General features: G+C 33.2%; 1 protein-coding gene across 1 annotated transcript; it reads right to left on the bottom strand.

The window, feature by feature from the left end:
* Positions 1 to 642: 642 nt before the first annotated feature.
* On the bottom strand, positions 643 to 24,329 carry LOC120778542 (protein embryonic gonad). The gene is made up of 3 exons (XM_040110391.1): positions 24,315 to 24,329; positions 23,159 to 23,236; positions 643 to 1,995 (listed from the first exon to the last, which is right to left on the bottom strand). The coding sequence occupies exons 1-3, from the start codon at positions 24,327 to 24,329 to the stop codon at positions 643 to 645; spliced, it is 1,446 nt and encodes a 481-aa protein (XP_039966325.1).
* Positions 24,330 to 24,635: the final 306 nt, after the last annotated feature.

Here is a 24,635-nt window from a genome sequence, read left to right as displayed (position 1 = left end):
TATTGTACAGTAAAAATATTTATCCACAACATAAAGAAAAAACTAATAAAAAACAATAATTAAAAGAAAAAATCAATAAAAAGAGAAACAATAAAAAAATATATTAAATAAGTTTTTGAACTGAAATTTGAAAATATAAAAAAATTATTTAAAAAATAATAATAAATAAAAATAAAAATAATAGTAATAATAATAAAAAAAATAATAAAAAGTAATAAAAAGTTATTAAAAAAAAATAATTTTTAAAAATATCAACGTGCAAAATTTAATTTTGTAATATTAGTTACTTACATATACCAAACTACGGTCAAAGCTTGACAAATGAACAAAAAATAATTTAAAATTTGAAGACATGCGTTTTTAATTTTTTCTGCACTATTTTTTTATCATATTTGCAGATTTCGTCAATTTACATTAACCCTTTGAGAAGTACAAACATTTTTTGGCTAAAGCGAACGAAATACTGTAAACAAATAGTATACTGCCTAAAAGCATGCCTATAAAAAACACTGCTAAGCAACTAGTGCAGCACAGACACATGTTTTAACGTTTCAATTAGTGTATCGAGCTTTTAATATTTTCTAAATGCGTTTTAGTAAGATATAACAAGAAAAATAAACGAATTTCAACAACATGAATAATCTAACCCGTTAGCGTCTGCGAGCGCACCGATGTCAAGTCTAGTGGAGTTGGCTTGTGTATCACAGCATGCGTGAGCGCTGCATGCGCCGCCGTACCCAACGCTGTAGGTGATGCGGACGAGGGCGGTGGTGTTGTGGACGTGAGCGAATTTCCTTCGCCATGCGCCAGTTGCCGCTCATAGCTGGAGCGCGCTGCCGCCCAGTGTCGTTCGATTTCGCGTCCCTTAAATGACAAGTCTATGGGCTCCTCTTGCGCATCATTGTTAGACGTGCCATCAGCTACTGCTACAGAGGCCGCTGATGCTGCTGCTGCCGCGGCAGCCGATGCCGCCTCGCTTAGGCGCTTAATTTCTTCCTTCAAAGCAGCAGGCATGAGGTGAGCAGGTGGACTAACAGCAATATTAGTGGCGGAGAGCAGTGTGCCCGGTGGTGCGGCTAGCGGTGATATGTGCGGTGGTAGCGCAAAATGCGCGAAAGGACTGCGCAGCGGTTCTGAGTGCGAGCGATAAATTTGCAACAGTTGTTGGTGACGACGCTCACGCGCTTCGGCCTCTTCTAAATCGTCATACGTCAATGCAGCAAGATGTTGCGCTGAATTACAATTGCGCTCCTGACGGCCCGAAACGCTGCTGCGCGCATCGTCCGCTGCATCGCCGGCAGACGACGCGCCTGAATCGCTGGGTGTTTCGCTGAGGCGCGTCTCCGCCTTGCCGCCATAGCCGAATGCGGGTAAATGATGCAGATGCTGGTGTTGTTGCGCGCTATGTTGTAGCTGCTGTTGCGTCACCTGTTGTTGCTGCTGTTGTAACTGATGCTGTTGATGCGCGTGGTGCCTGCCGCTATCAGCAACGCCATTAAGAAATTTCGCCGCCGAGCTGAGTAGATTGTGTTGCGCTGGCGGCGGTTGTGGCGAGCCTCTGCTATTGGCGGCGACGGCGGCTGCTGCCGCAGCGCTCAGCGCCAAAGCTGTTGGTGACATGCTGGCCGATTTGATGCAGGGATTCGTCTTGTCTTGATAGGTTTGACGCGCTTGCAGCTGATGTAAACGCGCCAATTGTTCGAAGCTTGCTCTATTGGCATTATTGTCACTTATGCTGCCACCACCACCGGGACCACCGCCGCCGCCTGGTCCATTGCCTGGCACACTTTGTTGCTCTTGCAGCAAACAGTGTATTTTAAACCAATTCGAACGTCGGCCGTAGCGGGAGCCGCTCTTCGACATGCCTACCAGTAGGCACTTGCGTAGGCGACACGCTTTGCAGGCCGTGCGATTCTTTTTGTTGATGACGCAATCGCCATTGTTTTTGCAGCCGGCAATGGCGGATATGTTGTTGTAGGTGCGGCCGAAGAAGGACTGAAATAAGAGGAGGAACAAAAATATTTTAATTTTATTCAAAAAGATCATGGAAGTGTTAGAAATTATATATATTTTATAGTTAATATGTCGGAGGAGTATTCATTTTAGAATAAATTTCCTTAACGCGTCGGATTCGTGGTAATATTTACAGTCAATACAGTGTTTTTACAGACGTGAGCTAATTAGAAAATTAATTCTGAAAAATATTCTTACTAGAAAGAAAATTTATGTGACAGCCTGATCGCTGTATGTATGAACGTCTTCCAGGTGGAGCTGAGTAGATTGGAGAGTTGAAATTAGTGGAAGGTCCCTGCAGAAGATTTCGATCAGTCGTGAACCTTTATTATACCCACTTCATGTACAAAGCTTTTTCAAATCGTAACACTGCTTTTAAGCCAAAAGATTAGGTTGGGGATAGCCAGCACGGCTCTAAGAAGAGGTTATGATTATAATTTAAAAAGTCTCTGAACATATAATATAAGGATTGAGAAGTATTTCAGGTAAAACACGTTTATATATAATATGAATTGTCGTTAGATTGAACTCGTCATATTTATTTTTTTCTAGTATGGAAGGGCCGAGAACGCGTTGGACGTGGTTCGTCCGGACGGCAATCAATATGACCGATGATCAACACGTCAATAAAATGAAGGAATTGGTGATTGAGAATCGACGATTAGCCGTCAGAGATCGTACTGGCATCCAGCTTGAATTCCATTTCGTTTAATTCAACCTTACACAATGCTATTCTAAAATTCAAGCTTCACTGCCAACACATTTGCTAGTAGCGACAAACAAAAGACTTTAGCAACAAACTTGACACAAATCTCATTCCAACGAAACGCACAGCAAACAGCAAAGCCAGTAGCAAATAACGTGCATATCTTTCAAAGCTTTTACATTAATGGCGAATTAATTAACACCTTTCAGCGCCGAGTTGACAAGAAAATTACACACTTGCAGATGCCGGTGCGTATGTGTGTGTATGAATATGTGTATGTGGACAAACCTTCTGAGCTATTTCTAAGCAACTATTAATTTTCACTCAAATAGTGTAAAATAGCCGGCTTGTGCTACGAAAACGGGGCACACTGAAACACATACGTACAGTTGTTTCTTTATCTAAAGCACAGTGTTGATTTTCAAAGCCACGCCAAGGCTGCTGCAGAGCACATACCAACAAAACATTTACTTGTATTTTAAATATGAGCGTAATAATGGTGGCAAGTGTATAAGCCACAATTACTGTTATGTGCGCGATACTTTTGTTTTCTTCACTTTTTTGTTGTTATGCAAGCTAATGTTGCACATTAGTAGTAAATGTGGTATTTGTGTAATGGCAGGGGATATTCCTTTCTGGTTCATTTGGTCAGCCGGGCTGATGGACTTTTAAGTGTGGCTTTTGTTTGCCGTTTGCCGCTGAACTAATTACACACATTTGTAAATGCACAGTTGAGCAGATATACTTGTTTGTATATATGTATATGTATATATACATGTACATATGTGTATGAGTATGTATATTATTTATATTGCGCTTAATGTTGTGCCAATTATGTGTGAAGTAACGGTTATTATAATTAAAAAGAAAAATTTGAGAAAAAAGGAAAATAATTATTGCGCAACAAGGAAATATTGTGATTGGAGATAAAATACTACATAATAAATAAAAAATTAAAATAAAATAAAATTAAATTAAATTGAAAATTAGAAAAAAAATTATATAAAATAAAATTAAAAAAAAAATTAAGTACTATAATATTCATAACTAGACTGTGTGCCATCGATCAGAACAAGTGGTGGTCATATGGAGCAACGTCTGGAGAATACGGCGTGTGGAGTAAGATCTCCCATTTCAGCGTCTCCAAATATTTTTTGAACACCTTTGCGACGTGAGGCCGGGCATTGTCATGCTGGAGAATGACTTTATCGTGTCTTTCCTCGTACTGTGGCCGTTTTTCTTTTAGTGCTCGGCTCAAACGCAACAATTGCGTTCGGTATCGATCTCCTGTGATGGTTTCACTTGGCTTTAGCAGCTCATAATATATAACGCTCAGCTGGTCCCACCAAATGCAGAGCATGACATTGGCGCCGTGAATGTTCGGTTTTGCCATCGACTTGGAGACATGTCCAGGATTTCCCCATTACTTTCTTCGCTTAGGATTATCGTAGTGGACCCATTTTTCGTCGCCAATTACAATGCGGTCTTCGACTTCATAATCACCATTCTTAAAACGTTGAAACCATTCGCGACATGTTCTTTCACTTAGCACAGCCTCACCGTACGTATCCGAAAGCATTCAATGAGCCTCAGCCGCACTTTTCTTGGAATTAAAAACGAAAAGCAAAATTTCCCGCGAATGTCGAGAATTCGGCTCAAAAAGTGACATCTTCAGTTGACAATAAGTTTGGGATGCAAACAGATCTCTACAAATATTTTGTTGGGTTAATGTTGACACAAATATCCAAGATCGATATAAAACGATTTAATCGACCAGTGCTTGACCCTAGATCTATGGGAAAACGGCGGAAGCAAATTTTGTAGACCAATATTATAGAATAAAATGAAAAAAAAAATTTATATAAAAATTAAACCAAATTGAATAAGGAAAATAGAATAAATTAAAATAAAATAAAATAAAAACTATCATAAAAAAACCGTGTAACATAAAATAAATTAAAAAAATAAAAAGGATATAATGAAATAACACAAAAAACTAAAGCAGAATAAAATACAAGAAAATAAAAAAATCACGTAACAAAATATGGAAAAGTTAAGTAAAAGTAATTAATTATGTAGGCATATCTATTTGCAAGGAAAGAAAAATAGGATTTTTGGAGAAATCCTTAGCATTTTATTTTATTATTTGTGAAGAAAAAAGAATAAAAATGATTTATTTTGAAAAGTTTTGGATACAGTTGTTCTCTTAGCTGATCTCCAGACCACCTCCGAAAAAGGTTACCTGGTGGTTAGGAAAATTTTTCTCAAAAAATTATTTCTAATCCGAAGTTATCGAAGTAGTTATTGACATACTGATTTTCAACAAAATGGTAGCTTCTTAAAAAAAAACGAGGAGAGAGTTAACCTATCTCTGACAAGTAGAGTTCATCTTTTTGACTTCGAAACATTGAAGTTTTTATATTCTTCAGCTTTGTTAGCCGTATTTCTGCTAACAGTTCAACATTTTGAGGAAAAATTTTATCCAGCGAAAGATGATTATGGTCAATAACAAAAATACAAAACTTTAAACCTTTCATGTCATTTGTTGCCTATCAGCAACATTGCATAATTTGCGTTATAGTTCTTAAAATATTTGTTACTTTTGATAACGGTGTTCTTTTTATTGTTAAACATGTGTTAAAGCAACCGTTATATGTTAATATATGTTTATAGGTTTATTGGCTGCTGAGCGTAGCCGAGTTCAGAAGTGTGTAAAAAAATTAAAAAAAAGTAGTTATGTTAAAAGTAAATAAATAATAACTCTTTTATTAAAAGTGAATTTTATTATAAACAAAAGGTTATGAAATGAAGAAAAATTTGTAAAAATAATTTTTAGTTTTGTGTCAGCAATATCGTAAACATAATGTTGCTTATAAGTAACAAATGTCCACAGTAGTAATGTTTTCTATTTCTTTAGCAATGAAACCGAAAGGTCTGAGAAAAGCAGAAATAAAGTGTATACTTGAATTCGATTGGAATGATTTTGTAGAAGAAGCTGAGAAATAAGAGGAGGTTAATTTGGAGGCAGTCATTGAGGAATCGATTGATTTCTTAAAGCAGAGGGGAGAAAACCTGAAAATAAATAAATTTAAGGGGTTAGTAGAGTAATCTGGCCTGTTTTTTCAACATTTTTTTCCATAGAAATATGTATTCTACATTGGAACTTTTTTCACATATCACGAGGTATATCGTGGAGTGTATAAACAATTTTTTCGGAATTTATTGATGACATCTGTCGGAGAAATGGCTGGGTGAATGAGAGTGTTTTTTCACTGACGTACACGGTTTCTCATGTTTGGATCATCTGAAACACAAAAACCCAATTTATTCTCAAAAAGTAAAAAGTGAATGGTTATCGTTCCTACTAGAATCATGAATAAATGTTGATAAATAAAAAAGTAATTAACGTTTTTTTTTTATTTTCCTTATGTTTTTTTACATACATTTTGTCATAACATTGTCAATAAATAAAAAAAAATATGAATCTAGTTTAAAAAAAAATTAAGCAAATCGGTTGAGTAGTTCGACCGGAATCATGTACGCCAGTTTAAAGAAGTGTGTTTTGAGAAAAACGCGTTTAAAGTGGTGTGCACTCCGAGAGCTCGTAACGTCGAGCGGTATTATTATTTTTGGGGCTTTTTCGAAACCTTCCAATGATAAAGTGGGTTTCTACATTAATTCTGAGGGTACAAAGGAACCGAAAATGCAAACTTTTTTTTTGTTTTTTAAAGTGATTACCCTACTGACCTCTTAATTGAAAGTTTAGTTGGACGTAATAGAGTTGTAAATGAGAAAATTTAAAATGAGTGGGAAAATGAAATATCGCGACGGCGGATTTTGAAAAAAAAGTTATTTAGACAGTTTGAATTTTATTTTGAAGTTCCAAATATGTGGTTGGTTTGCTCACCAAACTTTAGATTATCTGCTATTGCAGATTCTTTATCAATAATTTGCTTTCAGAAAATCAAAGTGGCTTTTCATATAAATCATAATACTCAACAAACTGAACGTCGATCAAATAATTGCGACAAACTTTATAAAAAACGTCCATTGCTGAATAAAATGTTGGAGAAATGCAACAAAATAGACCAATAAGAATATCAAAGCATTGATTAACAAATGATTAAAAATAAAGGGAGCAACAGTCTAAAACAATATCTTCCAATGAACAGCAGTAGTGAGTGGTTGGCTGTTGTATAGACGACACTTCAGGCCAAAACGGAAATACAAAGCATATGTCGCTCTTAGATTCCCAATTGAATATTGCAAACGAGCTCCTGCACTCGTCTAATATTACACAAAAGAGCGTCTTCAGTATTACCAGCATCAACTTCAGTGACAGACGTTTCATCAAAGTCATCATCAAAGCGTTCGTATATTTCTGACCCGCCAAAATCCATGCACCTCGATTGAAACGATCATTGGGTAGAATGGGGAGAAAAATGAAGGAGCAGACCTCATCAAACCGCCGTACCGAAATCCAAATGCTCAAAATGTAAGGAACACTTATGTTGGAACCTCCAAAAAAGCTATTTTGTTTCATATCACAAATGAATTATAGCATATTGAAAATTAATAAAGAAAATCAATATTAGCTTGTGTTTTAAAAAGTTACTACCACTGCGCAATGTTGCTTATAAGCAATATTTTATAACCCTAAAACCAGCAGAAATAGCAATTTGAAATTGTTACTGATTGATTGTTTATATTCAAGGCTCCACTAATAACCTTGTGCCCTCAAAATATTTTTAACTACGCCCACTTTTATTCTGACATGAAAGGGTTAACTAAGCAACGTCATAGCTTAAGACATAATAATTGCTTACAAAAATGATATTAACTTGTTACTCTTATTTTTTAATTTTTATCAATATATTTTTATATTTATTTTCAGTTAATAAAATTTTTTATAAATTTTTATTTCTTTAATTTTTAGTTTTTATGCTTTTAATATTTGAAATTGTTGTGATTTTTTTTTTAAATATTTACGTTTAATTTGTGTTTATCTAAATTTTTTTTAAAGTTTTTTAATTTCCAATAATTTTTTTTGAATTAATTTTACTTGCAATTTTAAATAACTCTTTTAAATTTATTAAATTATTTATTATTATTATTTTTTTAATTTTTGTTATTGATTTAATTCCAGTAATTTACATTTTTTGTTATAATGCATTTTTTTATTTTTATTTTATCAATAACTTATTTTAATATCATTTTAATATTTTCAAATTTCTTTCAACTTCCTAATTTTTTTTTTAATTTTAATCTATTATTTTTTTATAATTTTATTTTATATATATTTTTTTAGCTTTATTCTTTGATAACTGAAAGCATTTTTTTGCTGCTTTATTTTCAATTTATTAAATTTCTTAATTATTATTTTTTTAATTGTTTGCTTTCAGTTAATACAAATTTTTAATCTGTAATTAGTTTCTAACATTTTTGCAGTTATAATATTTTGTTTTTTTTATTCTTTTTTTAATTTTTATTAATTACTTTAATATGTTATTATAATTATTTAAATCTGCTTCTTTGTTAATATCATATTTTTTTCTAATTATTATATTTAATTTTTTTTAATCTATGTTTTCTAATAATCTAATAATTTTAATTTTTTTTGTTGATTTAGTTATCTATTTTATTGTTATTTTATTTTGCTTAACTATTTGATGATTTTTTTTAATATTTCAATGATTTGTATTGTTCAATTTTGTAATAATAATATTAATTATTTGTTTACTTTTTTTTCAATTATTAAATGTTAAAGATTAAATATAAAAATTAAAATAAAAACAAAAACAAAATTAAAAAAAAAATATTTGTGGCACCATGTATTTTTTAAAAGTTTGTTTTTGTTTTTATTTTGATTCTTTTATATAAATTTTGTTGTTGTTTCTTAAATTATTTAAATCTTCTTAATTTTTTTATTTTATTTAGTTCAATTCATAATATTTAAATTTTTTGAGTTTCGTTTTTAATTGTCTTATTTTTTTCTGTTTTCTTCAGATATTTTTATATTTCAAATTTTAATTATTTCAAGTATTTTTAAATTTTTTGTGTCAATATTAATTAATATATTTATTTTATTTTTTTTAGGGTTTTATATTCTGTTTAAAGTTTTCTTATTTTATTAATTTTTGTTGTTGATTTTGCATTATTTCAATCTTTTTAATATTTATTAATTTTGTTTTTGGTTTGAATCTTAAACAAAATTTCTTTGGATTTTTATTTTATTTATAGTATAAAAACATTTTTGTAATTATTTAATTATTTTGTTTTTTATGCTTAATTAATTTATTTTCTAAATTTATTTCTGCAAATTTGTATTTTTTGGAAGTGATTTAAATTTTTTTTTAATATTTAATTATGTTTTCAAAAGTTTTATAATAAAAAATTAAAATTTTTCGTTAGAAAAAAAATTATTACAAAGCTAGACATTTACTTATTCTCTCCAAACTATACACAGCTGCTTTAATCTCACCACAAAGATAAATTTATTTTCGGCCAAAAATAGTAATATCGAAATTCGTAATCTCCAAAATTAATTTAGAATGCAAATGTCACTATTATGACATTTTAATAACGGCTTTGCCGAAGCTGCAAAATATACCAAATTAAGCTACTGTGCTGTAGGAAGACAATTAACACACACGAATACAGTCGCATTAAAGCACGCACACACAGAAAAAGCTTAAAGAATCAAAACTAGCAGTCAGTGCCAAGATTAGTGCAGCAGCAACAACAACAAGCGGTTGCAAACGCGAAGCGCAGCTTCAAAGTGGTGAACAGTGCAGCAAAGCCGGTGGCAAAGGCACGATGTACATTAAAGTGAGCAAAAACAAAAGCAACACAACAAGAATATTATAACGAAGAAGCTTTGAACTTAAAAATACAACAAAAACCAACTGAAAATCTACTAAGCATCACTAATCAGGCAAACAAAGGTGTGTTGCCGCAACACAGCATGATGAGCAATTGAGCAGCTGAGCAGCTGGTGTTTGGCGAAAAAGTCAAGGTCGCTGCAGAAACAAATAAGCCACCACAAGCAAGCAGCAAAGCAGCGCGCATTAATGACACAAAACGACAGTCGGCAACAACAACAACGGCGGAGCATCCGCTCGTGTGGTGCGAGCAGAGGCAAGCAAAAAAACTTGTGCTGCTTTGTATTGCTATTATTTGTTGCTGTGTTGTTCTTATTGTCGATGCCTTTGCTGCATTGTTGTTCTTTTTGTTTTTATTGTTATTACTGTTGGCAACATTATTATGCAGATGCCAGCACATCAAACAAAGGTTGTATTAAAAGCAACGTCAGCAGCATTAAAAGAACACACCACAAAAAAATAAAAAAAAGCAATCAAAAAGGTGTTGCTATTGTAGCAGCGCTGACTTTATGATGCTGCTTTGGTATTTGTTTTGTTCGACGATATTATTATGGCATTAGAAATCATTAATTTTCATTAAACATGCAAACTTATTACACATGCACATTTGCTCACATTTATTCACGTATGCTTGCATTAAATAATGAGGCGTTCGCAATGAAGCAGAAATAAATTGTGACTTGGTCAGAGTTCAAATGTTAGCTATAAAGCAAGAGGTGAGGGATGTGTGTTATTTCTGAGATCAAAGTGATTATTATTATTAAGGTTTTTTTATATAGTAGGAGTGCAAAATATTTTTTTTCGTGAGATATTATTATCTGAAATGAATGTTGTAGGTTATTGGATATGTCTTGTGCGGGGCAGATGTTAGTCGGATTTCTCATATTTTGACTGATACATTAGTATAAAAGAAAGTCGTTGAAGTACTACTGTGAGCAAAAAATAGTAAGACTTTTTAATTGAAATTTCGCGCAAAACTCCATTCGTCGAAATAATTTATTTTATATTAGTATAGCTGCCAGTGATGTCTGTGCCATGTGTAACATCAAAATAACCATGCGAGTTTAGTACAGTTTGTCTTTCTGAAGTGTGTAAAATTCATTCGTAGATTTTTATGAAGAGCACACTTATTCAACAAAGAATTGTCATTAAATTTCGAGTGTGGAATAAGTCAGTACGTTGGAAAAAGCCTTCGGTGATAATTTTTTGTTGCGACCAAGTGTTTTTGATTGAGACAAACTATTCAAAGAGAGTCGAGTACGCGTTGACCACGAACCATGTCCAGGACGGTCATCGACACGCCAATAAAAAACAGGAATTGGTGCTTGAGAATCATCAAATAATAGCCAGAGATCTGATAGCATTGACAGACGGCAGCGTTAAAACAGATTAATTGCATTTCGGGATTAATTCTGGAGTTACCACAGCTAACTCCGTTGCTGAATCCAAAAATAACTCTCAAAATTTTAGGGAGTTTGTGAGATTTTCGTTGGCAACATTGTTAAAAATGGCCAATTTTCATCTATTGTGAATGAAATACAAGCAACCCTGACAGCTGTTTATCAAATTCTCAATATAATATCAATAAAACTTCTATGTTATGATGCAGTTTTAAAAATAATGTTTTGATATGCTTTTGTAATAAAAAATGGTTTGGTAAAAATTGGTCGGCTAACAACCGTAATGTTTACCTTCTATCAATTTGCATTGAAAATATTATAAAAAGGACAATGAGCTGTTTATGAGAGTTTCAAACTCGCATAGCTGCCGTCTGTCATCTACAAATTTGGATCTGATTAAGTGCGCAGTTAATCCGGATTAACGCTGCCGTCTGTCAAGGCTATTACTGGCATAGTTGAAATATCTGAAGAGTTAGTAAAATCCATTTTGAAAGTTCATTCAAGCCTAAGAAAAGTAAAAGTACGATTGATTTCAAAATCAATAAATGTTTTCGAAAAGCAGCGTCGCGTTAATCAAACGTACTATTATTCGAAAATCTTTATATTAAGTATGTGGGGGCTAACATACAGACATATCATTATAAGAGAAGGATTATGCCTTAACTTCAGTTATATATATATATATATCACACATTGACCGACATTTTCGATCAAAAGTCAACTATAGGTACAGAGGTCTAAGTATTCGGTACGTAAGGGCATCAACAGTTTCTAATGTACAAGTATTAGGGTGACACGCACTAAAAATATTATTTGTGCAAAGTTTTATTCCGTCATATTAATTGCTTCTTGATTTGTGTACTGGAAACTGAACGAATCAAGTGGAATTTAAAATTGTGCTGTGTGGGAAGTAGACGTGTTTGTTGCCCGATTAACGTCCACTGGTGCCTCTTACTTCTTTTATCCCCTGTGCAAATACGGCTCACGGCGCCTTTCTTGTGAAGAGCTACCTAACCAAGGTCGGCATCCCAACGCTACCGCAGCCGCCCTACAGCTCAGATGTGGCCTCCCCGGACTTGTTTGTTTACTCGCCTGAAAAGGCCGTTAAAAGTCAAGCATTTTGAGATGACAGAAGGAATCCAAGCAGCATGCATTTCGGCTCTCAAGGTTATTCCGGAGGATGCCTTCTGTGACATCTTCAATGCTTGGATTTTGAATTATCATCATTTGAAGAGGCAAAGAGAGAGCTTTTAGCCAATACCTAGTGGAGAGATGTCTGTTTTCATTAGATATCCCCTATATACGCCAACTCCTAACCAGATAAACTTTCTGTGCATGCTTGACACAATTGTTAAAATTAAGGCTCAAATTTAACGATCACCAAGAATGTACTGCAAGGAAAGCGAATAAAATTCTAAACTCCTTATCAAGATTGATGGCAAATAAAGGCTGCGTGTATTTCAGCCAGCGATTTTTAGTCGGAAAAGTAATGAGATCGGTTGTATTATAAGCGGGTTCAAGATGGATCTAGGCATTATGATGCACATTAGCATCCAGGATGACGAATACGTCAAGTTATTGGATCCGTCTATAATAGCCAAAAGGGAAGAAAGGGTGAACAGTTTATTAATATGGCCACAGCGGTGGCAAACCTCACTCAAAGGTTGGTGGACTCACAGACTGTTACCGAACATCCACTCGTGGATAGACAGACAACATAGGGACCTGCAATTCCACCTAACCCAAATACTAAGTGAATATGGGTGCTTTAGAAGTTACCTGTACAGATTCCAGCACGACGTGTTCAGAGTGCTTTGAAGATGCTAAGCATGAATACTTGAATAACTTAAAGTTGCACTAAGTGATAGCTTTACGTTGGAAAATGTGACGGCACTCATGTGTCAGTCCACTGAGAACTGGAAAGCTGTTTGCGAAGCGGCAGCCACAATCATGACAAAAAGAGTCAGTGCGTGCCAAAAAGGAGACCTAAATGTCTTATCCCTCTCACGAAGTTATACTTAATTAGGTGGTTCGGTGGGAGAGTCTGGAGTAAGGAGTAGGTAGGCTACTTAAAAAAATAAAATAATAATAATAAAAGGCAGATAAACGTGTGAGTTAAGAGAATAAAGTGTATCGTCTCTACAAAAGTGAATAACTGTGCCAACTTTGCAGCCATAAAAAGCAACAATAAATATTGGTTAGCAAGCAGCGTTTGGTAATTACAAGCAATAAATGTAAAAAATCAAATAATAATTTATATTATTGTCTTATTTTACATTTAATGCGCTTATTTATTAGCAGATTCCATTTAATTCCTTTTTCGGAAACCTATAAACAAGTGTTTTCCGCTGCAACACTCATAAAACAGCGCGACACATTGCCGTTCACGAGCTGTAGATGCGAATTTAAGTGTTTCGGTGGAAAGTTAATGCGCTGTCAATGATCTTCCAGATTAACAAGCAATTGGCGTTTTGTTGCTGCACTGCACTGCTTTGCAGCCTGATTGAGTGCGCATAAAAATGGCGCAGCAGTTGGCGTCGCTTGTTGCAACATGCGTCCAGCTGTTGGGCGAATTAAAGTGGATTTTTATGAATTGGCGCCCTATTAAAAGCGCACTAAACTTAAAAATCGTACAAGAGCAAAACAAAAAAGCGCGGCGCATTAAAAAAAGGATATGTGAGAGAGAGAGAGTGAGCGCAGCGTTAAAGCGCATGCGCAAGCACACTGTTAACACAGCAAGCCAACTAATTAAATTAAATATATTTTTATGCTATGCGCAGCCGACAAAGCCTGGTGACATTTAACAAATTGCTGCAAGACACAGCGAAATGGGCGGCAATAAAAGTTGACTTGATTTTTTACATGCATGTGCGTGAGAGATTTGAATTAAAGAAATAAATTTACTAGTGGAACTATAAAGCTGTGTTGGTGGAGTGGGAGGGAGCAGCTGCCTATGCGAATGGCGAAAGTATTATGCGGCGCGGATGTGGGCTCAATCGGTGGACCACTTGTGGTGACAAGCTTAATTGCATTGCGTTTCATGTGCTTGGCAGGTGACTAACGAATGCGTTTAAGTCTACATTTATGATAAAGCTTTAAGTTAAGCTCATTTAGTAGAAACTTACATTTAATAAAATGACAAAAATCGATTTATTTAATGAAATAAGTTTTGGAAAGTTGGAATTTTTGGCGTTTCGCTAGAAGCAAGTTTATCTAAATTCCTAGAATGATAGTGCACATAATTGGCTATTGCAGGATAGACACGGTTTCAGTGGTAGCATTTAAAGTCTAATATTCAATGAAAGAGAGAAATGATATTTTATGGAACTCAACAGTTCTCTGGGTCAACTCTACTTCGACTTCAGTCCTTTTTTAAGAATGCTGGATTTTGATAAACTCTTGCTGCTTCATCAACACAGGTCACCATATCTGCTTGATAATCCTGACTATCGATATATCAATAAGAACAAGTACGGCGAAAGTCCATCATTTTTGCTAACACAGTTCTTATTTTTGCGGCAAGTTTTGGCTCGAACCCCAAAATGATGTTTTTCTTTGTTTCTAATATATTTGGTGTATTACGTTCCCCACACATACATACCGTTTTTCTCTGATATGCGGCTCAGTTGTTGGAACCGGTATCACTATACAATATAGCTGTGATGCAAACTGAACAATTCAATCAAATCCTTGTATGGAAATCTAATATATTTGACAAGATATCTTCAAGAAATTTAGTATAGTATTTTCTAAGCCAAAACTAGAATCTCCAAATAAATATTTATGATCAGACCACTGTAGCATAAAGCTGTCATATAAACTGGGCGATCATAACACAATTTTTTTATAGCGTTTTTTTTGTATATTTGAAGGGTATTCTAGCTTCGGCGCAAATAAGTTAATGCTTTTTCTTGTTTTAACAAATTTTATCCCTTTTCGTTTCACTTCTATCTTTAGGTGGCAACATTGTATTAAAATATGACTTTATGAAAAAGTTTATTAATACTATGCGGCATTATTGAACGTTTTGTTTTAATATTATTTTATATTTATAATTTTAATTTTCTCAACAGGTGGCAGCGCCATTCCCAAATATGGCTCAAACAAAAAATTCACACATATTATTCAATATTCTATTATATTTAATAAACATTTTGAGATATTTTCGAAAAGAAAGCTTCAATTTTATACAAAGATGGCAACAATGTGTATTAATACGAGGGCTGCTATATATATTCTGGCCTAGGGCAACACTAAGTGTTGCCAGGTGCAATCTGACATTTCCATTGGAAAGTTTGACATTTTTTAGCATAACATCACTCAGAACGTTTTGTCATTTAATCGTGAATTGTTTTATTTACAGGGAATTAAAACATTCATCTCGGCCAAAAAATGGAATTAACTCGTGAACATTTTCGTGCGATCATTTTTCACAACTTTCGACGTGGATTATCACGACAAGAGTGCATCGATGAACTAAAATCCTTGTATGGCTATAAAGCATCATCCCATAGCACTGTGAAAAACTGGTACAACGAATTAAATCGTGGCCGATGCTCGCTCAAAAACGAATTCCGTGAAGGTCGTCCAAAAACAGCCGTTGTGCCAGAAAACATCGATGCCGTACGTGAACTGATAATGCAAGACCGCCATGTAATGTGTACCTTCAGATAGAGGCATGCCTATGCATTTCTCCCACCAGCATACATTCGATATTGCATGAACACCTGGCCGTAAAAAAGGTTTGTTCTCGTTGGATCCCGCATAATTTTACAATCGCTCAAAAAAGGCTCGTGTGGATTGGTGTAAAGAAATGCTGAAAAAATACCATCGCGGTACTTCAAAAGACGTTTATAAGAATGTCACAGGTGACGAATAATGGATCTATGCGTATGAGCCCGAAACAAAACAGCAATTGACAAAAAACAAAAAAAAAAAAACAAAACATTTTCGTTCATAAATATGCCTATTTACATTATTAGGCCAGAAATATATATGTCAACCTACGTACGAGTAGAATAAGATATTATAAATATGTAATATAATATACATATTTTCAATCAGCATTCTTTTTGCTAAATATTTTTAATTTTGTTTGCGGGTTTAAGGTTTTTTTTTCATTTTTGAAGCAATTCCTTGCCAACTTAAGGTTAAAACCTTTGCGAGTATTTTTCAACGTTATATTTAGAGGAAGCTTCGGAAAATATTTTTTTTTTTTGAATATTTTCTGGCGTGATATTGGCTAAACATTTTAGAAAATATTTCAAAATGACAACAGCATTCAAATTCATTTTCAAAATTGCACTCGTCCTAACAACTTTTCTCCATTATTTGTATTTCGTATTCAACATTTTTTATTTGTTTATAAATTTTCTATGTGGCAACATTATTCTGAGTTGTCTCTAAAGTTTTCGAATAAATTCCTACTAATATCTGCTAAACAACACGAATTAATTCTAGTGATTTATATTAATTAGGTGCCAACTTTCTTTCAAAGTATTTAAATTAACGAGTTCCAGAGATTCCGCAACAACTTCGCGCTTTCTAAATTAAAACTCGACCTGACACAAGCGAAGCCTCCCCAATTATCCATATCTACCAGCGCGGGATTGTGACAAATCAGTTACTGCGAATCATATATCTATATATATATATATACCACCATGTATATTCCACTTGTGCAACACGCTTGCTTATTAATTGCTATGTAATGGAAATCCTCAATGCCATAAAAATCTGATTTTAATAACAAATTAAAACAGTATCAGCTCAGCTGGCTAATGATCATGTGGCTACACACCGCACATTTGGTTCCGCATATTTCTCCGCACACACACACGCATACATATATGAATTGTACAATTTTAATCGTAATTGATGCATTGCACCGTAAGAAATTAATGATGATACGCGAACGCTGCGCTGCAAGGTGAAACCAAAACGTTGCTAAAGCAACAAAAAATCAAAAAAAGCAAAAACAACAAATACTTATTCTATAATGAAAATTATAGCGCCTAGTGTTGCTGATGACGTCCACTAACAACAACAAATTGGAAATTAGTGCGCCAAAGTTGATTAAGTGTAACCAAATTGATGGCCATTAATGCGCATAACAAAAACAACAACAACTCACCATATGTATGTGTGTGTTTACCACATAACAGTAATTTATTAAACAAATATTTCAAGCAGCTAAATTAAACAGGAAATCATATAGAGCAATACGCATATTCATAATGTCTGGCCAAGCGCCAACAAGTTTGTGTCTTAAATCTTTAGTTTAATACGCACTGGTCGCTTTACTAATGTAAGTGTGTGTTTCGCTGCACTAATAACACTTTAATGATGCGGATGCAAGCGCACGGCTTGCTGTGCGCGTAATTTACTTATGCAATTGAGAGCTGTGACCCACTGTGAAGGCGATATTGCTGGAATTTGATTAAAGCGGGGCATAGAGGTGTAGACTTGAAGATTTTTGGTTTAGTAAAAGCAGGAAGTTGTCTATTTCTGACCAAAGGTTTAGTAGATAACGGCTTTTCTATAATTGGTGGCCAAACGTACTGATTTCGAAGATAATTAATTGAGACTTTATCATCAAAGAAGCAGAAAGTTCTAAGACACTGAACTCAAAATTGCTTCTCAGGACTATTATAGAAAACTAGTCTGACTGAAACTAAGTCAAAAATGTTTCCTGATATATTAAACTGGTGTTCTCGATTATATATTTTTGAAACTTTTTGATATTTCATTAGAAACTTTGTAATGAAAATTTTTCACTTTTGGCAGGCTGACAATGATTGTCACAAACGCTTCGAAGAAGCTCTAGCTTAATGTGGGATTTTTATCAATGTTACTTAATAAAGGATCTGAATTATAGCAGATTTTTAATCCGGCTACTCATTTGTCGGAACCGCTGATGTTGGACCAATATGCCATATAGTTATTATGCAAACTAACTGATCTAAATCAAGTTTTAAATATAGAACTTATTTGTTTAAAAATATATTTTCGCGAAATTTGGCATGGCTTATTGTTCAAGGCAACGCTACAATCTTTGCATAAATTGTTCAGATTGCACTATCATAGCATAGCACTGCCATATAAGGCGACCGATCCAAATCAAAATAAACATTTTTTCCTGTGGTAAACTGAATTCGACATGAACGTTGTTTATATCAAACAGGGAGGCTATAAAACCCTATATATAAATATTCAGAAGAATATATATCAAGGCATAGAGCCTTTGAGTTTACTCTCAAAGCTGGTAAAGCTTCAGTAAAGATTTCTTTCATGATATCATGCAAATTAATAAAAATGTTGGGTTTGCGACTTGGCTAAATTCCAACAAATGACGTTTATGTAAGTTGGTTCAAAACTTTGCTAAATGACATGTTTAAGCTTTTACAGCCTATTGCTACGTCCCAGTCGCTCTGATGGAAGAACAACAACAAAACTATAAAAAATACAAGATTAACGAATGCGAAAAGTAAAACATTTATGCTTTTATGAGCGAACGCATTAAGCCGAACACGAAATGGGCGAAATAGATCATAAAAGAAAGCCATAACGCTGCAAATGCTGCTAATAAAAGCATAAAATTGCAAAAGAAATGAAAAGTTTGAAGCGTTTACCGAGCATAATTTGGAGCAATGAGTGGTTAAGTAGCCAGCGAGCGAAGCAAATTGTGGGAAAATATTTATTTTGCATTTAAAAATTAAAAAAAAAGTAGATAGGTAAATGCAGAAGCCAATAGCTGTCAAACGAATATCTAAAACAGCAACAAAAGTAAATTTTTGAATTCAGCTACGCATGTACACACACACACAGAGGGGCACTTAAAGTCAGCATTGCGGCAATGAATGAATCGTAATGAATGCAGAGCATGCAAACCGGCTGTCAATCACTTTGTTGTTGTTGCGCGCAAATATTGCAAACACGTGTAGTTATACACATATACACATACATTGCATATATGTGTTTGTGTGCGTATGTAAAATGGCAATGAGTCGAGTACGCCAAGCAATTGAACTATGCAACTGGAGTAATCGTCGCCGTTGTGGCCGCATAAATCGTTTCAACTCGAATCGCTTGACTTCTCTGCTCGGTGGCAAGCAAATCGTTTATTGATTTCATTTTTATTCGGTTTGTGTTATTGATTCAGTTGATGGTGGTTGTGCGTGCAAAATGCAGTCAATCAAATCGACATTATATGCGTATTAGATGATTTCGCATAAAAGAGAGCGTACATTCAAAGAAGAGGAAGAAGAAGAAGAAGAAGAAGAAGGAAGGCAGTATGAAGAGCTGTTTGCGGTTACTTTCCATACCGCAGTGAAGACAATAGCTCTTGTTTCAAATAAAATGCAATACAAAGTAAATAATTTACGAAAATTGGCAAGACTGGATTCTGAAAATTTTATTATAAACTGTGTTGCAATTTCTTTAACTGAAAATTTAAATTAAAAGTTTAATTTTTTTATTTTAATCCAAATTTCAGGCATTTGGGATTATAAATTTGAAAATAAATTAAAAAAAAATATTTTCGGTTTTGAAAAATAAAGGAAAAATAAAACTAATTTAAATTCTTATTTAATAACTTTGTTTGTGTTATTTGAAACCCTGTTTAAGTGTGCAAACTAAAAGAAAAAAATTAATTTAAATTTTAATTTAATGTAAAAAAATTAATTTCAAGTTATTTAATTTATTATTTATATATTTTTTTATGCATTCTTTGCAACTCTGTTTAAATGTGCAAAATAAAGGAAAAAATAAATTTAAATATTGATTTAATTAAAAAAATTATTAAAAATTTTTAATAATTTAAATTTTAATTAAATTAATTTTTTAAGCATTATTTACTAACCTCTTTATATGTGACTATATAAAGATATTGAATTATGGTTTCAAGGCTAAAAGAGACATTTACAAATTTATTTTATTTTTCTAGAGTTTTTGGATTTAATGCTTTATCATGGGTGCTGCCATAAAATAGTTTATTGACATTTTCTTAAAAATATATTTGTGGGTGAAAAGAACACAGAAGCTTAACTTTTTGAACCCCAAAATTAATACCAAATACATGTTTAGAACGTTTAAGTATAAAATAATTAATTATTTTTCGGTTTTACAATTTATATTACTCACTTGATTAGTATGCTAAGAGTGATAAGTATGAGATGACTGCCGTGCCTTAAATAAATGCTAATTCTTGTGAGATTGATTTTGTATATATCATTGGTATTTCAAATACTTTTCATTGGGTATCAATATTGTACTATAAATTTGTACCAGATATTTGTATGTATATCCATATTGTTATAATTTGTCTCTACGTGCTTTAAATGTTGCTTTATAAAATATTGCAACAAATTGCATGCCCAACTAAAAACTTGTTCTTTAAAAAAGTATTAAATTTGCTATATAAATTTTTTAATAGTTTATTTTTAATATGTTAACAGGTGGCAATAATAATAATTTTGAACTTATATATCAAACGCTTATGTAATTTATTTTACTTTGAAAATGTTAATTACATTTGTATTCGAATATTGTAATTATTAGAATATTTAAATAAGTGGTAATATTTTAAAAAAATATTTGCATATGATTTCTTGATTTTTTTGACCAATTGCAATATTTAAATTTTTTAATAATTTATTTCATAAAAAATATTTTTCAAGAAACAGGTGGCAACTTTGAAATATTTGCAGAACTTCGTTAAATATCTTTCTTATAATAAATTTAATAATTTTTTACTGCATAATTTGTATAATTTACTTTATTTATTAAATATTTAAACAGGTGTTAACGTACCATAAAAAATTGTTTCACTTGAATACTTTAAAGAGAATTTTAAAATAAAATTTCAATAATTAAAATGTTTAAATTAGTGGCAACACCTTTGATCTATATCTTCAAGAGATATCTTTTTGAGAAAAGTCGAAATATTATAAAATTTAAATTTGTTTACTAATTTACTTAAAAAATGTGTGGACTTTATGTAAACAGGTGGCAACTTTTATATGAAAGAGTTACAGTATCATAAGCCAAGTAAAATTGCTTTCACTTTGAATATTTGTTGTATAATTCGGTTTGCTTTCAAAATGCAAACATTTTTCGAAAAGGTGGCATCACGCTGTAAGTAATATTTGAAAACTTGAAAACTTTTAAAAAAATTGTGTTACCATATAAGTTTTAATTTTTTATTTTTTAAAGAAGTAGCAACAGCTAAAAAATATATTTTCTTCAGATTTAAGCTTTTCATTTTTTTTAATAAAAATTTGTCAACAAGTGAAAGCTTTTCTGGAAAATAAATTTTGGTATGAAAACTTTAAAAAAAAATTTCGTTACCATTTTTAAGTAATTTTATTTTTTTTAAAGTTAAAAAATATATCTTCTTCAGATTTAAATTAAACTGTTTTATTAAAAATATGTTAACAAGTGGGAACTTTTCTCTAAAAAATTTTAATTTATTTTACTATGATAGCTTTTCTATATAATCCGCTTAGCTTAGTTAGTTAGTTACTTTCCAATAAAATATTCAAAACGTTTCAGTCCTCAGTATGAAGGCACTGCTTACGTTATAATCATGACGAGCAACACAATTTAATTTCGGACATTTAAAAAAGAGTGAGAAAATAAGAGGCTTTTCAAAAAGTTTGCAACTTTAAAATATTTTCTAAGAAAAGTTTGTGAGGAGTTGACTAGTTCTAATAGCTTATAGCTTACATTTAAAAATTTGGTATTCTACTTTAACGAAATTTTTATGTTTCTCTGCTGTTTAGCGGTTCAAATTCCGACCTACCATATATCAGCAACTTTTACTCTCTGACCAAATCCTACAGGGCGATCAGCCATACTAATAATTACAACTGCTCTGGAACAAAATCAACTAATAAGTCTTTGGACACTGCTCTGTAAGTCTGGTTACCGACATTGAGGATGCTTTTGTAAACGAAGAGGTGGTACTATGCGTTTTTCTTGATATAGAATATAGAAGCTTTTGAAAACTTCTTCCAGTCTAGTGCTTCCCGAGCACTATAAAGGAGGCAAGTTAATTCACGACGCCAGACGGTTCTCAGAACGAAATTCACCGAAACCACTGTAAGCTTAAGTAACATCCAACTGGGAAAGACAAGAAGATATCTCAGAAAAGAGTGCTGTCACCTTTGCTGCAATGCCTATTTGTGAATGAGCTTCTGGATCTCTTAACTTCAAATGGCATCCATTTAGAAGACTTTCCTTGCGACATTGTCATTATAGCAAGATGTAAGTTTGAGAACATCTTTTGTAATATAACTCAAAGAGCACTTACTCTAACAAAAGAATGGTGCGTAAAACTATCAAAAACGTATCATTCCTTTCAAAAAAACTTACTTTGATAAAGAACTCAAACTCTAATTGCGCTGATAAATTGAAGGACTTTATCTCTGAGAAATACTTTCGTAGGAGAACAATGCAATGGTGTACATACGGCCGTTGAAAATGGAATTGTTATAGTGGAATCACTGTTAGTGCTCATAAGCAGGTTTTCAAACAGTTTTAAATTGAGGTCTATGCCTTTAATATATATGCAGAGATTATTCTAGAGAAGGTCTATCAAAGGGAACGAACTATTATTCTTAGTGATAGTTAAGCGGTATTTTAGAAAATTTCGTCTATTGAAATCAAATCACCAGTGGTAGTAGCGTATACAAAAACGGTTAACAGGGTTGGCACCGAAAGCCATATCATATTAGCCAGGACCGCTGGACATAGAGGCATTAATGAAAATGAACAAACCGATCTCCTGGCGAAAGAAGCTGCGGCAAACATTCCGATAGCTACGGAAAAGGAAAGGATCAATAATAATCGTCACTGGTAACAAGTGTTTGGGTTCCGACAGGTGAAGCTGGTTTTGGGAGAGTTCAAAACAAATTAGTTCAAGAAATTAGTCCCTCTTACCAGATACAAATTGTGGCAGCTTATACAGTTTTACACAGGCCACTGCATGCTGCGATGCCATCTGCCAATCAACTTAGAAGTACAGCATTGTTAGACATGCGCAAAAGTAGGCTATCTTTATTCAGGAATAGTTAGTATAAGTTAATATAAATATACTCAGAACTTAATCTTAAATGGAGTGATTAAATTCCGGCAAAAGTTCGCATAATAATTCTTACCTTGCAACCTTCACATGTGAATGCGCCAAAATGAAATCCAGCCGCCGGCTCACCGCACACTTTGCACAGCTGGTTCATCTGCAAACAAAAAATGACAACCAATTGTTAATATTTTTATGTTAAATCGCAATTTAATTGAAACTTTCTAAACTTTATAAAAATTATAGAGCTTCTTGTATCGAACTTGAGCATGGAGTCCAATGGAGACACTTGCAGCTTGTAGCTTGCTTGTTTTAATTAATAAAAAACACAAATCCAATAACCAAACCATAAAACTCTCCATAAAAACAACAAATAATTGCCAATATCCTGGCTGCCACAAACAAAAGCTTAAGTAATATTGATGTTACATATTTATTTGCAATATATTTCAATTTATTTTCGCATAAAAATGAAATATTGCGCAGGTCAGCGGCAATTGTTTGTGGTTGCCAGCCTTGGCCACCCAACACAAAACAAAGAGCAAATTATGAACTCCGTAGCGTAAATATTACGTATGAGCATTTAAAGTTGTTGACAGCAAACGCTTTTGTATGCCCAGCAGCGGTACACAAACTACCGTTCTACGTGCACATAAATACTCAAGCATGCAGGGAGCTGAAGAGTGTTGTATATTTGTCAACACACACTTACACAGGCGTAAATTCGTTAACCGCAAAATGTGAGTGCGTTGCACTTGTCCGAATAGATTAGATTTTGCCTGCGCCCATGGCGGTTTCATTCTACCGTCAGCCACGTTGTTATTGTTGTTGCCGCTCATGGGCATTGTGTAAAGTGTGAGAAAATGCCGGCACAACTGTTGGCCGGTGCTGTGAGCGGTTTCATTAGAGAAAGTGCATGCAAAATATTGACGTTGGGTTTGTGTCTTAAGTCTTTTGTTTATGTGCGGTAGCTTGCTGCTTGAGCTACTGCAGCAGAGTTGTTGGAAAAACAAGTAATGCGAATAGTTAAAGTACTGTTGGTAATTGAATACAAATTTGAGCTTCAATATTGATTTTAAAATGGATAAAATTAATGTTTAGTGTTTCTTTTTGGTATATTTATGAAGTAATTAACAACTACTGAATTACTAGTTAAATTACTTACAGACAATTACTTGTCATTACTCAGTTTAGCATTATAAATTCTTAGTTTAACAAATTAAATATGCAAATACCAGGTTAATAATCATTACCAGGTAATCAATAATTATGCAGCAGTAGAAATAATCAGCAGTTAAATAGAAATTACTTAGCTATCAATACAGTTTATTAATCCAAATAAATGTGAACGATTTCTGCTAATTACTGAATGTTAATTAAGCAACTCGACCTCATTACCAGTAAAAAATTCTATTTACTTTTTAACAGTTATAAATTTGCTATTTAAATAATTACAGACAATTATATTTAATAACACAGTTGTAATCATTGACAACGAAGCAAACAAATTACCAGTAGTTAAATTAACATTACTTAGCTATCTTTACATTATACTA

This window comes from Bactrocera tryoni, chromosome 5, assembly GCF_016617805.1.
Source record: "Bactrocera tryoni isolate S06 chromosome 5, CSIRO_BtryS06_freeze2, whole genome shotgun sequence".
Classification (NCBI taxonomy): domain Eukaryota; kingdom Metazoa; phylum Arthropoda; class Insecta; order Diptera; family Tephritidae; genus Bactrocera; species Bactrocera tryoni.
This window is presented reverse-complemented; position numbering and strand designations above follow the sequence as displayed.

Excerpts from the sequence above, each read along its gene's own strand:
- LOC120778542 (XM_040110391.1), bottom strand. Across the intron at positions 1,996-23,158 it reads TCACATGTGAAGGTTGCAAG|TCCTTCTTCGGCCGCACCTA; the intron begins GTAAGAATTATT and ends CTCTTATTTCAG.